Source organism: Crassostrea angulata, chromosome 7 (genome assembly GCF_025612915.1).
Source record: "Crassostrea angulata isolate pt1a10 chromosome 7, ASM2561291v2, whole genome shotgun sequence".
In the NCBI taxonomy this organism is placed as follows: Eukaryota; Metazoa; Mollusca; class Bivalvia; order Ostreida; family Ostreidae; genus Magallana; species Magallana angulata.
In genome coordinates this window covers 45,287,004-45,300,405 of record NC_069117.1, presented here as the reverse complement: position 1 = coordinate 45,300,405, position 13,402 = coordinate 45,287,004, and the positions used below count along the sequence as shown (strand labels likewise).

Sequence of the window (13,402 nt, the reverse complement as noted above, 5' to 3'; positions counted from 1 at the left end):
TTGTTAAACTGTGTAGATAGAGCTAAAAGGATATATGTCAAACAACATCGTCTCAAGCCATGGTCCGGAGTCCGTTTATATATACCTCTCTCCACCATGATCGCTCATGATGACCGTGGTTTGCTAAGATTGTCAAACCAATACCGGCCGTTTATGTAATATTTCCGGTAAATCGCTTCAACTTTAATTTATTTTGAGAAGTCATGATAATTAATTGACAGCACAATAATGAGCAGTTTTCATATTTTTATCAGACAAGTCACGATCAGTGATTATTTAATTAATTCAACTTAACAATAACTTTTCTTAAACTTGCAAGATTAACAAAATTAAATGATGAATATTTAGCTACTGATCTTGATTTGACAGAAAAAAAATATTGTGTTCAATACAGATACAAACACTACACAGAAACTTTTTCGTGGGTGTGTTTAGGGAGTATTGGACATTTATGACGCATTCGCTGGCGTAACGAGAAATCTTGACCCGGGTTGAAATTTGACCCGGATATCATATTTCAACGTTGAAAAATTGATACCAAAAGTTGTGAAATTATACCTGGGGTCAGTTTTCAACAGCTTGAAAAATATTTTTCAAACTTCTAATGACATCGACACGTTGAAAACTGACCCTGTTGAAAATTGACTCCGACTTATGAGTTTTGAACTGTCTTTGAACAGAAGTGTAACTTGTACTTAAAAGTTTCGGTTTCAAAACTTTAACTCTTTCATACTATCCGCTATATTTGCCGTCTTGAGTAATTTGACATTTCAAAGGTTGATTTTTCTGAGTTCAAAGTGGTTAGCTTGTACAAAACATATTTCTGAAGAATTTTAAAATCAAACCATAGACATCACAAGACTATTTGCTACTGTGGTCTGTAGCACAATTGAATCACTTATTTGTTGATAAGTTGAAGATGTTGGTTTGTTAATTATACATTAGAACAACAAAGGATATGAATTAATGTTGGTTGAATTAAAACTACTTCAACAATGGTGATTATGTCGGTGTAACAAAAAATGTTAACCCTGGTCTTTAAAGTAATTTACAGTTTAAAGGTATAAAGTAAGATTCTATATTTTCCTATTTAGGAATTTGTTATTTCTATTTGTGGTAGTTTTTTACCAATATTATTCACGACGGCAACGTTTCCACACAAAATAAAATATGAAACCCGTGTGACTTTTGTTTGCGTTGTTTAAGGTTAGCTATCTACCTACACCAGGCAGAATAAGTCTTATGAATTGGACCTTTTTTATGTTAATAAAATCCCGCTAAAAGTGAAACAATAATTTTTTAATATCGTAAAATTGCTTTTCTTCAAACTTTCTTCAACTAAAAATATTTAGCACAACTCCTTTTTGATTAATGATAATCAATTTGGATCTTCAAGTAAACAGACGAAGTCATAAATTGTACGTATTTTGTCTGTATAAGTCTATTACGGTTCAAGTAAAAAGGCAAAATATCAGGGGCAATGTCAGAATGGTGTATTTTACAATAAAGGACTATATACATGTATATGGTCAAATAACTGCCCCCCCCCCCAAATTTTAACCAATTCTTATGCAGTATCGTATGAAAATCAAATCTTTATCCAACGTTATACAGAGGTTGTCTAACATTTTAGTCTCAACATTAGTCACCATTGTCCATGACCTCTCCATCTATGACGTCACTTAAGTATTTTTTTTCCAAATGTAAATATCGTCATTTTTCCTTGATACTTTGCCTTTGTGAGTATATAGAGCGCAGGTATACTCAAGTACGATTTAAAATTTCGAATATATATATATATATATATATATATATATATATATATATATATATATATATATATATATATATATATATATATATATATATATATATAATTTTATATTAAATTATATCATATTATATCATTAAAGGTTGCAAATCCATCCACTAATGCAATTGAAAATGTGTGCAAATGTGTATCATTAGTGGTCAAGATAGTACTTATTGCTCATTTTTTCCATTTCATTAGAGGTTACGGTTTTTGACCGCTAATGATATAAATCTGAAATTATATCATTAGCGGACGGTTAGGTTGTTCGTTAGTGATACAATTATATCAGTAGTGGTCAACATCTTGACCACTAATGCAACATTATATCATTAGTGGACGTTGTATCATTAGATGTTGCTACAATGGTCACTTTCATACATTAGGACATGATAAGGTGGTTTACTACAGCCAATATTATGTTTTATAATTGTTCCCGCTTTAACTTGGTAGCCTTTGTAACAGACCAAGTCTAAGCTTTATTAAAAAAAGACATGTTTATAGCTTAAGGCAATTTAGCTTATCTACTTGTTCGTCCAACATTTTGGAAGCAATCAGTTATAGTAAGAGTTCTATTTTTAGCATTCTTGAACTTTAATAAATAATAAAATAAATAATATTTTCTGTTAATTGTTACATTTGGCTTATTCTACTTTCTTGGGTTATAATATCTTATCTACGGAAGAATGTATTTTATAAAATATCCCAGTAATTTATAGTCTTGATATTTAAGCTATAAAATATGTAAAAGTTTAGTTATTGTTACCTTATTTAATACTGGTAGTTAGAGGGAACAATAATCAGAATATTCAGCAGCAGCTATAAGCATGTGAAACCTTGTTCCATACACAAATGATCGTTGCAAAGTTATATTTTATGTATATTATATGTATTTTGAAATAATATAATCTACAAAGTAGCTACATTAAAAGTTTATGCTTTAGTTTAGTTGAATATTATATTGATAATGATATAGGGCATATTTCTATATTTTTTGTTAATTGTGTTCAAGGCAGTACAGGCAACGCGGATCCCGTATTGGCCCGCGTTACCATCACGGCATTTTTATCGTTCCCGCGATGTAGCTCTTATTGACCCTCAAAGTATTATGCATTATAATCAGAGTTACCCTTCTTTACATATAGGCGTCAGAACCGGGGAGGGTGGGGGGGGGGGGGTTAGGGAGGGCTTAGCCCCCCCCCCCCCCTTTTTTTGCAAAGTTAGACCTAACCATTAGGTACATAGCATAATAGAGGGTTCAGCTTTCCACTTTTCCTCGCAGAAAATATAATCGATATGACATTTACCTTGAAAAGATTGAAATATTGAGAAGTTGGAGTTTTAGGTATAGCGCCCCTATATCAATAAATAAATGATATTGCGATTCTTTGACTTGGTGCGTCCACGGCCACTGTCTTCTCTTCTCTGTACTGCATAAGAATATGTTATGACCACAGTTGGAATTACATTGACAGGTTCATTTGTTTGTGTTTTGCCTTGGTAGGCATTTGTCAGCTGCATTTCATTTGAAAACAAAATTGGAAGCGAATCACGGAAGGGGTACTCTACGTAAATCGGATTTAGATACATTTTTATACTACTTTGAGAATACAGAAGGAAGATATATTGAAATTTATTCATTTTGGTGATTGAGTCATCTGGGTTATGTGAAAATATCACTCAAATTAACTAATCTGATTTAATGGGAGGAAAGAAATATATATGTATGTAGTTTTTAATTTAGTGCATTTAGGTATATTATTAATGTTCTTAGCCTTTATGCCAATAACTTTTATATGTACAGCGCTGTAGAGTAATTTAAAATAAATTATATATGGCGCTTTATAAATTTTGTATCATAATAACAATAATAATAATAATAATGTGAATGTAAATACTTACTAATATATTCAGAGACTCCTAGTGTTAAAAACAAAATATATTTCATATGTAGGCAGATAATTATCCGGTAGATTTTTGTTATAGAACGAGTGAATGGCAAGGTTCGGAAATACGTGTGTTCTTCGACCCGTTATAGCTTGCGCAAGTTTCAACTTTGCATGAAATGGACGGAACAAAGAGTGGTTTTGAAACCACAATTTACGCAAAGATATCACATGCAAATGTTTTATAAGGTCGCCAAAACCGATATTTCTAGATTTAGTATGCTATTCTAATCATCAAATGTTTAGCGTCCGTCCGTCTGTTTGTAAATGTTATTTATCATTTTTGACTTCTCCCAAATATTTCTTATTTCCAATTTCACCTAAACTTGAATCATATAGTTATTGAATGCAGGAAAATTAAATACTTTTTATAATGTATGGCCAAAGCTTTTTGAATAAAATGTTAAATTGATAAACTGTAGAAACAATGATTGTGGTCGTATCCAACTTCTGCAACATAAATGCCATAACGTTGCAATTTTTTTTTAAAATGAAACGTTGTAAATCGTTACCCTGACAATATTTGTGTCCTAGGAGGAATGCAAAGTTAATTAAAGAAAAGAAATAAACAGAGGAAATGCTGTAGAAATCTTCTTCTTTAAGATCTGAAATGCTTTAAATGCATCAAAGATAATACTATATAAATATCTTGATAAAGTGAACATTCATATTAAGGATTTTTTTCTTTGAAGATACTGCAGCTGAAAAGTGAAATAAAATCTTAAAGTAAATTTGAGTACTGAATTTTTCTTGAATTCTAATGTGTTTAAACAAACATTTATGATGGTTCTTTGTTTAAACGAATTCTTCTCTAATTAGTATCATCATCTTTATTGTATTTTTCACAAGTAGATTGACTAGACTACTAACTGCATGATATACATGTAGTCCTCTTGGCACTTTATAATCAAAGTACTGAAGTACTGACGGGAGTTGATTTTATCGATTATTATTAATTTTAAAATCAACGATATGTTATTTTGCATGGCAAGTAGTTTCTTATCTGTATTTGAATTACGCACATTTTTATGAAATGAATTCTCGAACTTTACCGACAAGAATTTCGAGAAAACCGCATATGAATAATGTTGTGTAATATTTAAAGATAGAATTAATTCCATCAGACTATGTATCAGTAATCGAAATATTTCTAAAAATTGTACGCATGTCTGGATCCAAGCAATATTGAACTCTAGTCTCGTTCAACAAGACGCTCGGCTGTCTCCCTTAATCTTCAACTACCAAGAGATACTCACTGTTTGTCGGAGATTTACGGATACAGCCGAGCGTCTGGTTGAACGAGACTAAATTGAACTCTGGCGTAGGAATACATACGACTACAAAATATATCTAAATTGTTTCTACTATTTAAAATCTGACTATTTTCAAGGTATTAATAAATACGTTTCCTTGAAAATTAACGGTACAGCATACAGTACACAGAATTTATCTAATATTTTCAAGATCTAAGTCTTGTCAGCGGTGATGATTTGTGCTTAGGTCCAAACACAGTTTCACTTTCGGTTTGCCAGAATAACTGCATAGGAGAGTTGATTAAAATCAACTCCCAAAAAGTGAATGGAGTTATGTACCTTTGCAGGTCCAACCAAAGGTCAAAGTGGAAAAACTTCTTTAAACTACCAAAACGTGATGTGTCATGTGTAAAGTTTCCTCCTTCAAAACACGTACCAGTAGAAGGTTTTATTTAGGTCAGGCACATGTCTTGAAGAGACTGCATGTGTGTTACCTGAGTTTATAGATATCATAATGTTGAAAAGAGTGGTGCTTGCAGATTGTACTAACAAGTCATTCGATCTGTAATTTAGATCTCTAATGTTTTGTTAACTGTTCGTAAATTTCTAGATATTTACATTTTCAGTTTCTTTGTCTGTGATAACATTACGTATCGATTTTGCACTATACAGTCAAATAAATTCAAATTACGTATAATTGGGGGGCAAACGGGATTTGCTTATTTACATTTGAATAATTAATCGTACAAATGATGAAAATTATATAAATGTAAGTAATAAGGATTCATTCTTTGAATATAATGAGGTAATAATTTCGGTCTCAGGGGCGTGATCAAATCTATCATTATTGTATTTGATCACGCCCCGACTAAAATTATCACCTCATAATGCTCAAAGAATGATTTAATTAAACTCATAAGATATCACATTAGTTGTGCACTGACGGTATGAGTAGAATTTCCGCTAATCATCTCATTTGTTGATGGTATCGATGAGTCGGTACTGCAATCAGTAATTCTTACATTGTAAAAATCTGACATTACATTTAATTAAGCATTGAATCTTTACTTTTTGAAAAATATATGGAAATTTTACATCAGATCATAATGTACATATTACGCCCTAGAATTCATATATATATATATATATATATATATATATATATATATATATATATATATATATATATATATATATATATATATATATATATATATAAAGCACAGAGAAATTCACTTTTGTTGGAGCTGACCGAGGCTTGAACTCACGACCTCTGGAACCCATTATCCTAGCAGTGAGCGGCCACCGCGCTCCCTAATCGACACTAGGCAAGACAAAAAAATCTTGCTTTCGATGACGAACGGAACATATATATATATATATATATATATATATATATATATATATATATATATATATATATATATATATATATATATATATATATATATATATATATAACTGAAGGTATACGTTAAAGTGCTTTTTATGACAGAGGGAAATATTCATTTACTTTGAAACAGGGTGGGAAACGCTCTATAGTAGAAGGAAAATAAACTAATGTCATATAAAATTGACCAAAACATTTTACCCAGTTATGTAATGGATATTTTTCCAAACAAGCGTGCTACTGTTTATGACTATACTACCAGAAATACACAGAATTCCTCTATACCAAAATGTCGTTTGGAACTGTATAAATCTTCGTTTGTTCCTATTATTGTTGATGAATGGAATGCGCTTTCAACCGTGAACGGATGTTCGTGAAAGTTACTCTGTTTGCGTTTTTAAGGGTAAAAAAACATATGTTTCTGTCAAAATTAAACATGTACTTACTTGTAGAGCTAGACCTTAATTTTTTTAACATATGGTGATAGATTTTATGAATATTATTCATACTAAACTTCGTCACAATTGTGCATTAAATAATGATTTATTTCGATGTAATATTATCAACAGTCCTCTCTGATCGTGTTGTAAGCTCGAAGATACTTACCATTATTTTTTCACATGTAACAAATATAAAGATACTAGAAATGTTTTATTTAATGACATTTTTCAGATTGTAAATCTTAACATTGTCAATAGTCATGTTTTACTTTGTGGTGACAGTGCAACAAGTGACAATGAAAACAAGCATTTATTTACATTAGTTTATTATCATATCAAAAACACTGAAAGATTTAACTGATCTAAAAACTACTAGCACACCGTTGATAATTATATATTCATGCCTATAGCATATAATTATGTATACTGCCATTCTATCCACTGACCTTTATTTATGTTGTGTACACATATATTGTATACATATATCTTTGTATTGGGAGAGTGAGTTCTAAGTTACGGAACTTGTGCCCAATCCCAGTTATATTTTTGTACAATAAAAAATATGTTTACTAGTAAATCAAATCAAAATTAAAAAACAGAAAAAGTTATGATATTACTATTAGCTCCTTGTCAGGTAAGCTATAGGTCTTGACCCGCCTGATGTTCTTTTTTTAAGTGATGAGTTTGTTAAAGTACAATAGGTATTCCTAGGAGTCCACGGAGTAAATTATGTCGGTTTGTTTTCGAACTATTTTAACAAGAGCTGGGACTTTGCGTAGTTGTGTCAAACAGCAATGTGACGTAGGCCTGTCTAATTCATTATTGGCTACTCAGCCATGGTTCTTAGAAATCATTGACAACTAGATATTACAGTCCTTTGAGCTAAGACAATGTATATTTTACTTATAACCAGCGTCATTTTTAACTTGTTTAGACGCAAGAAAAAGGTAGTTACATCCTATTGAAAGTCTAAGATCTTGTTAAAATGGCTCTATGTCGGTTTGTTCTAAAGCAAATGAAAACAATTCGACGATCAAGTTACGGTTCCTTGTATTTCCTCCCCTGAAGCCACAGGAAATCTTTATTTAATCCGTCATTCTTATAATTACATAAGGTTCATGGAATCATATTAATGAACGAATAAAACATCATTTCAACTTTTCTAAATGAAATCACAAAAAATTATTTCTACTTTAACTGACGATTGGGAAATCATTTAGACGTTGTCTAATTGACACATTTCAAGATGTGAACTGATTGTGTAATACAAATTGCAATTAAATGCATGCATGCAAAAGTTTGATCTTGTTCGATTGTATATTTTTCTTTATTAAAATCGTGATACTTGTTTGCCAAATTTTGTACATTTTGATTTTGACCGTTAGTAATCGTAGCTCACCGGAAATAATCAAATGACTTGGTCAGGAATTTTATCCCCGGGCAGTCTTTTTCCGGTTTTGCTGCGAGTGGATTTTCACATTAAGTACTTTAATATATAGGATACGATTACATTTTCGATTCGGAAAGAATTAGGATTATGTACTGATTACTGTATTTCAAGTTCCTGTTGAGATTGACTCCACGTCCTGTTGCACTGCAATATATTTATTTCTATGAACTAGTTTGTCCTGCAGTTGTATAGCACAAGAATATTCAGGTATGTTGCTTGGTTGATAGATATGCTTACAATTTTATGTAAATTATATATATTAAAGTAAAATAATGTTTTGTACATCCAAGGCATCACTTCTCCAGCTATGTAGATATAAAGTCTTTTTTGTCATTTAAATTTGTCAGTACAACTAAATGACAATGCCGTAAAAAATATAGATGATTAAAATGAAAAATGTACACATTAATTATTTTTCTTCAAATAATCACTGTGGCTTTTTATCATAGTTTTTTAATTTTTTTTTATTTTCTTTGTGTGTTTGAAAAAAAAGAATATTTTAAAAAAATTCATGCATTTCGTTTACCTCATATAGCTTTCTAAATTTACAAAATTTTACCTCACAAGAATTTTTTAAACAACTTTTCAGGTACTTAACTCAATGTCGTTGTATCGAGATTTTTTTTTAAATAATGAAATCATTGAAATTGAAATCTAAGGACAAACAATGCTTTTTAAAACATACAAGAGGGTAGTTTTCATCTTCCTGTAAGGTCTCATTTACGTGTATTTTTACCTTTTTTCACTAAAAATCGGTTTCGATGTATTCACATCTGTTACAATCTGTCATCAGTTTTAACCGAAGAAATTATTTAAAATACTGTTTCAAATAATGCACCATGATCTGATTGAATATGGTGATTAAAAAATTCTATATTAACCAGCATATTTTTTATTGCCTTTTTGCACTTGAAATTGGCTTCTTTTTCGGTAGTAACAATTTAATTTGAAACAAAACATTTCTGAATGTCTTTGTATAAGTTTAATGCAGTTTGTCTTTATTAATATACTCAATATGTAATACATGTAATTGGAATGACAAAACATAAAGGTCAATTATGCATTTTTTTTAAAAGAGAGCTTTAAAAGTAAAATTCTCCAAATTTCAGACTTTTTCTCTATATTTGCATAATTTCAATGCAAAAATCAATCAAATTGCTTAAAATTGATTCCTAGAAAAGACGAAAACATGTTTCAAACATGCAAAACATTGAAAGTTTGCGTCCTTAATATTAAATACAAAGGAAATACTTAGTTTTCATAAATTTCAAAATAATGCGTGATTTTAATCATTTTTCTAGAAAACCTTCCGCACCAAAATATAGTTTCGGTAAAAATTTCGCTGATAACTAATTTTAGGTTCGCATTAATTAATATTATTTAAAGTATATTTGTTTTCAATAAATGGAATATTTGGATAGTATTAATGTGTTACATCTATTCGTTGATTTAAAATACACTTAACATTTGGAAAAAGTGACAAAAATCCCAGGTTTTTTTTTAATAAATCAGTATCAACGCGTCAAAAAGAATGCCAAAATTGGTACATTTATCACGTAACCTATAGGAGGGCGACCAAACATTTGTGTAATTATAAAGAAAAAAGAATACAAGGTGTAAATCTAGCACGAATTCATTATGATTTAGATTTGCGTCTTTCGCAGGTAAGGATCATACTTTTAATCATGCAATAAAGAATTTTCGGAACGCCCTTTTTCAAAGCTTATACCAATCAAAAGTTTTCAGTATTAGGGAAAAATAAAATCTTTACCACGAAGAATGAACTCTTTGCGAGAATTTGAGACATTTAACCTAATTGACTCTCCTGGAAATCTTTAACGTGTACCAAAACTCTATTCGTATACAACTCATCAACATATATCAAATCTGTCGATGATCGGAAACTGTAGCAAGTTTGCACACTCAACAAGTTCTCACAATCATAACAAATTCCTATAGGGCTTTTTCGTAATATACATCTTCTATCTGATCAGTTTTTGTAGTTTTTTCATTACGTCCCATAAAATAACTTACACATGTATGCATCCATAAGAATAAATATTATCACTTTAACTCATGTTACTCCACTTCCATATCATTTTAACTTTGTAAATATACATGTTTCGTTCCCTATATGTTTATCTTAATAAAACAAGGATTTCTGTCTTCCAGGATGAACAGACGTCCCTATATGTGGCTGAAGGCAGTTGTAGGCATTGGCGTGGTTTTGCTTCTAACTTACAAATATCGTGGCGTTCGTACTTTTCAGAAAGTTTACGTCTTGGAAAATAAATATGAACAATCTGGACATCCCCCGTATTCTGTCGACAACTTTAACAACCACAAAACGAAACTCAATACTCACAACAATGAAGTAAGCAAAACGAAAACAGATTCAAAGACCTTCAAACCAAATCCTGACCATAACTGCATCGCGACCATTCCAGAGAAATATATAACGAATGGCAAACAACCGGTGCTAATTCCAGACGACCAAGAACTGACGTCACTGCCAGATAATGTAGTCAGATGTTTGTATCATCGTTATGTGACAACGCTTCAGTACTTCTGCGGATACAAGGAGCGAATTGGTCAAATTCCTCGAAATGGATGGTATATTTGTGCTGACCCATCATTTGTGCCCAGCAGTAAAAACTGTGTCGTATTTTCTTCAAACAAGAAGTTTAATGACAACATTTTCCTATCAGATATAAAGGCGCGGTATAATTGTCGGACATTTACAACTCCTCTTTCTCAATCAGATTCCCTTCAAAGCTGGATTACTAAGAACAACGTAGGAAATACCATAATTGACGTGCTGACTCTGTCAATTAGTACTTATACCGAACTAGAAGTCATTGATAAAATGGTGGAAGAAAAGTCCATTGGAAAAGTAAAACAACTCCTTCTGGAACTTCATTTTGATCCCTCAGTTACCAAGAAAAAAGATTATATTAAGTTATTAAAACGCTTACAAATATTGTTTCAAGCAGGCTTGCGTATCATCTGGTACGATAGGGTGTTCCAATGTGTAGGGGTCAATAAATTCAACAAGTGTTACGCCATTTATTTCGTTCAGAGGTCTTTAGAAGACAAGGAGCATACATTCAAAGAAATGATTCTACCCTCAGAGGACATGATTCGTAAACTTCCAACTCAAGAATTACAAGATTTGTATTTCCGATATCTAATGACGACCCAATTTTTGTGCAAACAGATCGTACGAATTGGGAAAGTGTTGGACGGTGGGTGGGATGTATGTCATGATATGATGCTGAAGATTGACAGAAACCCTTGTATCGTTTACTCATTTGGTATAAACAACGACTTCTCGTTTGACGATGACATGGCCAACACCTATAACTGTAATCTGCATTCCTTTGATCCTACAATGAATAAGAAAGATTTTAAACATTCTGAAAAGGTTTGGTTTTACAACAGAGGTATAGGGGACACGTATAAGAAGTTTAGATCGGGTTATGTAGCACCTCTTGATAAAATCAGAAAAGATCTGAAGCATGATAAAGTACCTATTGCTGTTATGAAGGGTGACACAGAGGAAGCCGAATGGCCGTCGACTCTTCAGATGTTAAGAACAAACCAGCTAGCCGATGTTTCTCAGTTTTATCTAGAATTCCATTCGAAAGGAACAGTGGCTGATCACGTGATTCTTCTAAAGAAATTGCATGATGCGGGATTCCGTATATTTTGGTTCCACACAAACCCAGCTTGTTTTTTCAAAGCTAAAATAGGTCAATATTCACGGTGCATGGAGGTTTATTTCATGAACACTAAATATCCATTTAATTCATGAATCAGCATCATCAATGACGGTAGAGTGAAATTGATTTTGTATTAATATGATTTCATACGCAAAAAAAAATTGAATATAATAAATACCAATATAAGAGAATGTATGTGATATTTAACGCTTCATTCACCATACCATGTGTAGTTATACAGAATCGGAAAATGAAGTTCTCTAAAAGTGCGTCTCTGTGCAGGAATTAATATTATATGTATTTAAGATAAAGTGTATTAATTTATTATTTAGTATTAAATGAAAATTAGGTCTGGATTATTTACGAGATCTGAAACAAATTTGTATACAATTTGTGTCTTATGTACATGTATATTTATACTACTAAATAAAAATTATGTTCTGAATTTCTTTATGCTTTAAGATCATATTTTTAGGATTTTGAGGACAAGCCCCCCCCCCCCCCCCCGATTTAGACCCCCGGTGTATTTCACTTTCCTTTTGATAGAATTTTAAGTCAATGTACTCAACATGTCTAATTTCAAATATCTGAAAATAAATTGAAATAACGATTTACATAAAACTATCCCCACTCTGCATTTGAAAAGAAGATTTATGTTACCAAAGATATGGTAATCGTGTGATAAACTCGATATTGTTGAAAAAAATTCTGCATTGCATGGGTAACTCCATCTTGGGACAATCAAAATACAAGGGGGGGGGTCGTATCTTTTTTATTTTGAAATTCCACATAACAAGGAGAGCCAAAAGAATCCGGTTTGAAAGGTCCTCCCTCGACTCTAAAAGTATGTCTACGCTCCAATTTTCCAGTAAAATACTAGTAAGTGTTAGGCCACAACATAAAATTTCTTGTTCGTCGGACCCGGGCGCTTGTATTTTAACAAAACAATAAAAACTATTTTTATTTTTTAATTTCTTGCATCCAGGAAATTCTGCACTATTTTCTATTCTGTTCAAATTAATAAATTACCCCCTAAAAAGTCTGCCTACAAAAAAATGATAATTTTATTATTTAATCACTCGCCCGTTCAACTTTTTTTTTCATTAGATGTCCCACGAACAAGAAATTACATTTATTCATATTTATATTTATAGTCCACTCGCTGGTTTGTGAAATTACATGAAGTTTCCAGGCAAATAAAGGACATTTTAACGCCTGGGGAAATTACAGCTGGGCGCTTCTTGTCGCCCTCATGATTGGACTCATTGCATCTTCGCTAGCCAAGGGTGACAATCCACGGTGTTTCTAGCGAAGATGCGAGAAGTACTGCATGAAATAACAGCAAATCTTCTCAAGATATTTATACAATTTATTCATGATCACAAAGACAT

General features: G+C 31.6%; 1 protein-coding gene across 1 annotated transcript; it reads left to right on the top strand.

The window, feature by feature from the left end:
• The first annotated feature begins 8,447 nt into the window (after positions 1–8,447).
• On the top strand, positions 8,448–12,460 carry LOC128156108 (uncharacterized). Its single transcript, XM_052818118.1, has 2 exons — positions 8,448–8,496; positions 10,462–12,460. The coding sequence occupies exon 2, from the start codon at positions 10,463–10,465 to the stop codon at positions 12,101–12,103; it is 1,641 nt and encodes a 546-aa protein (XP_052674078.1). The 5' UTR covers positions 8,448–8,496; position 10,462; the 3' UTR covers positions 12,104–12,460.
• The last annotated feature ends 942 nt before the right edge of the window (positions 12,461–13,402 follow it).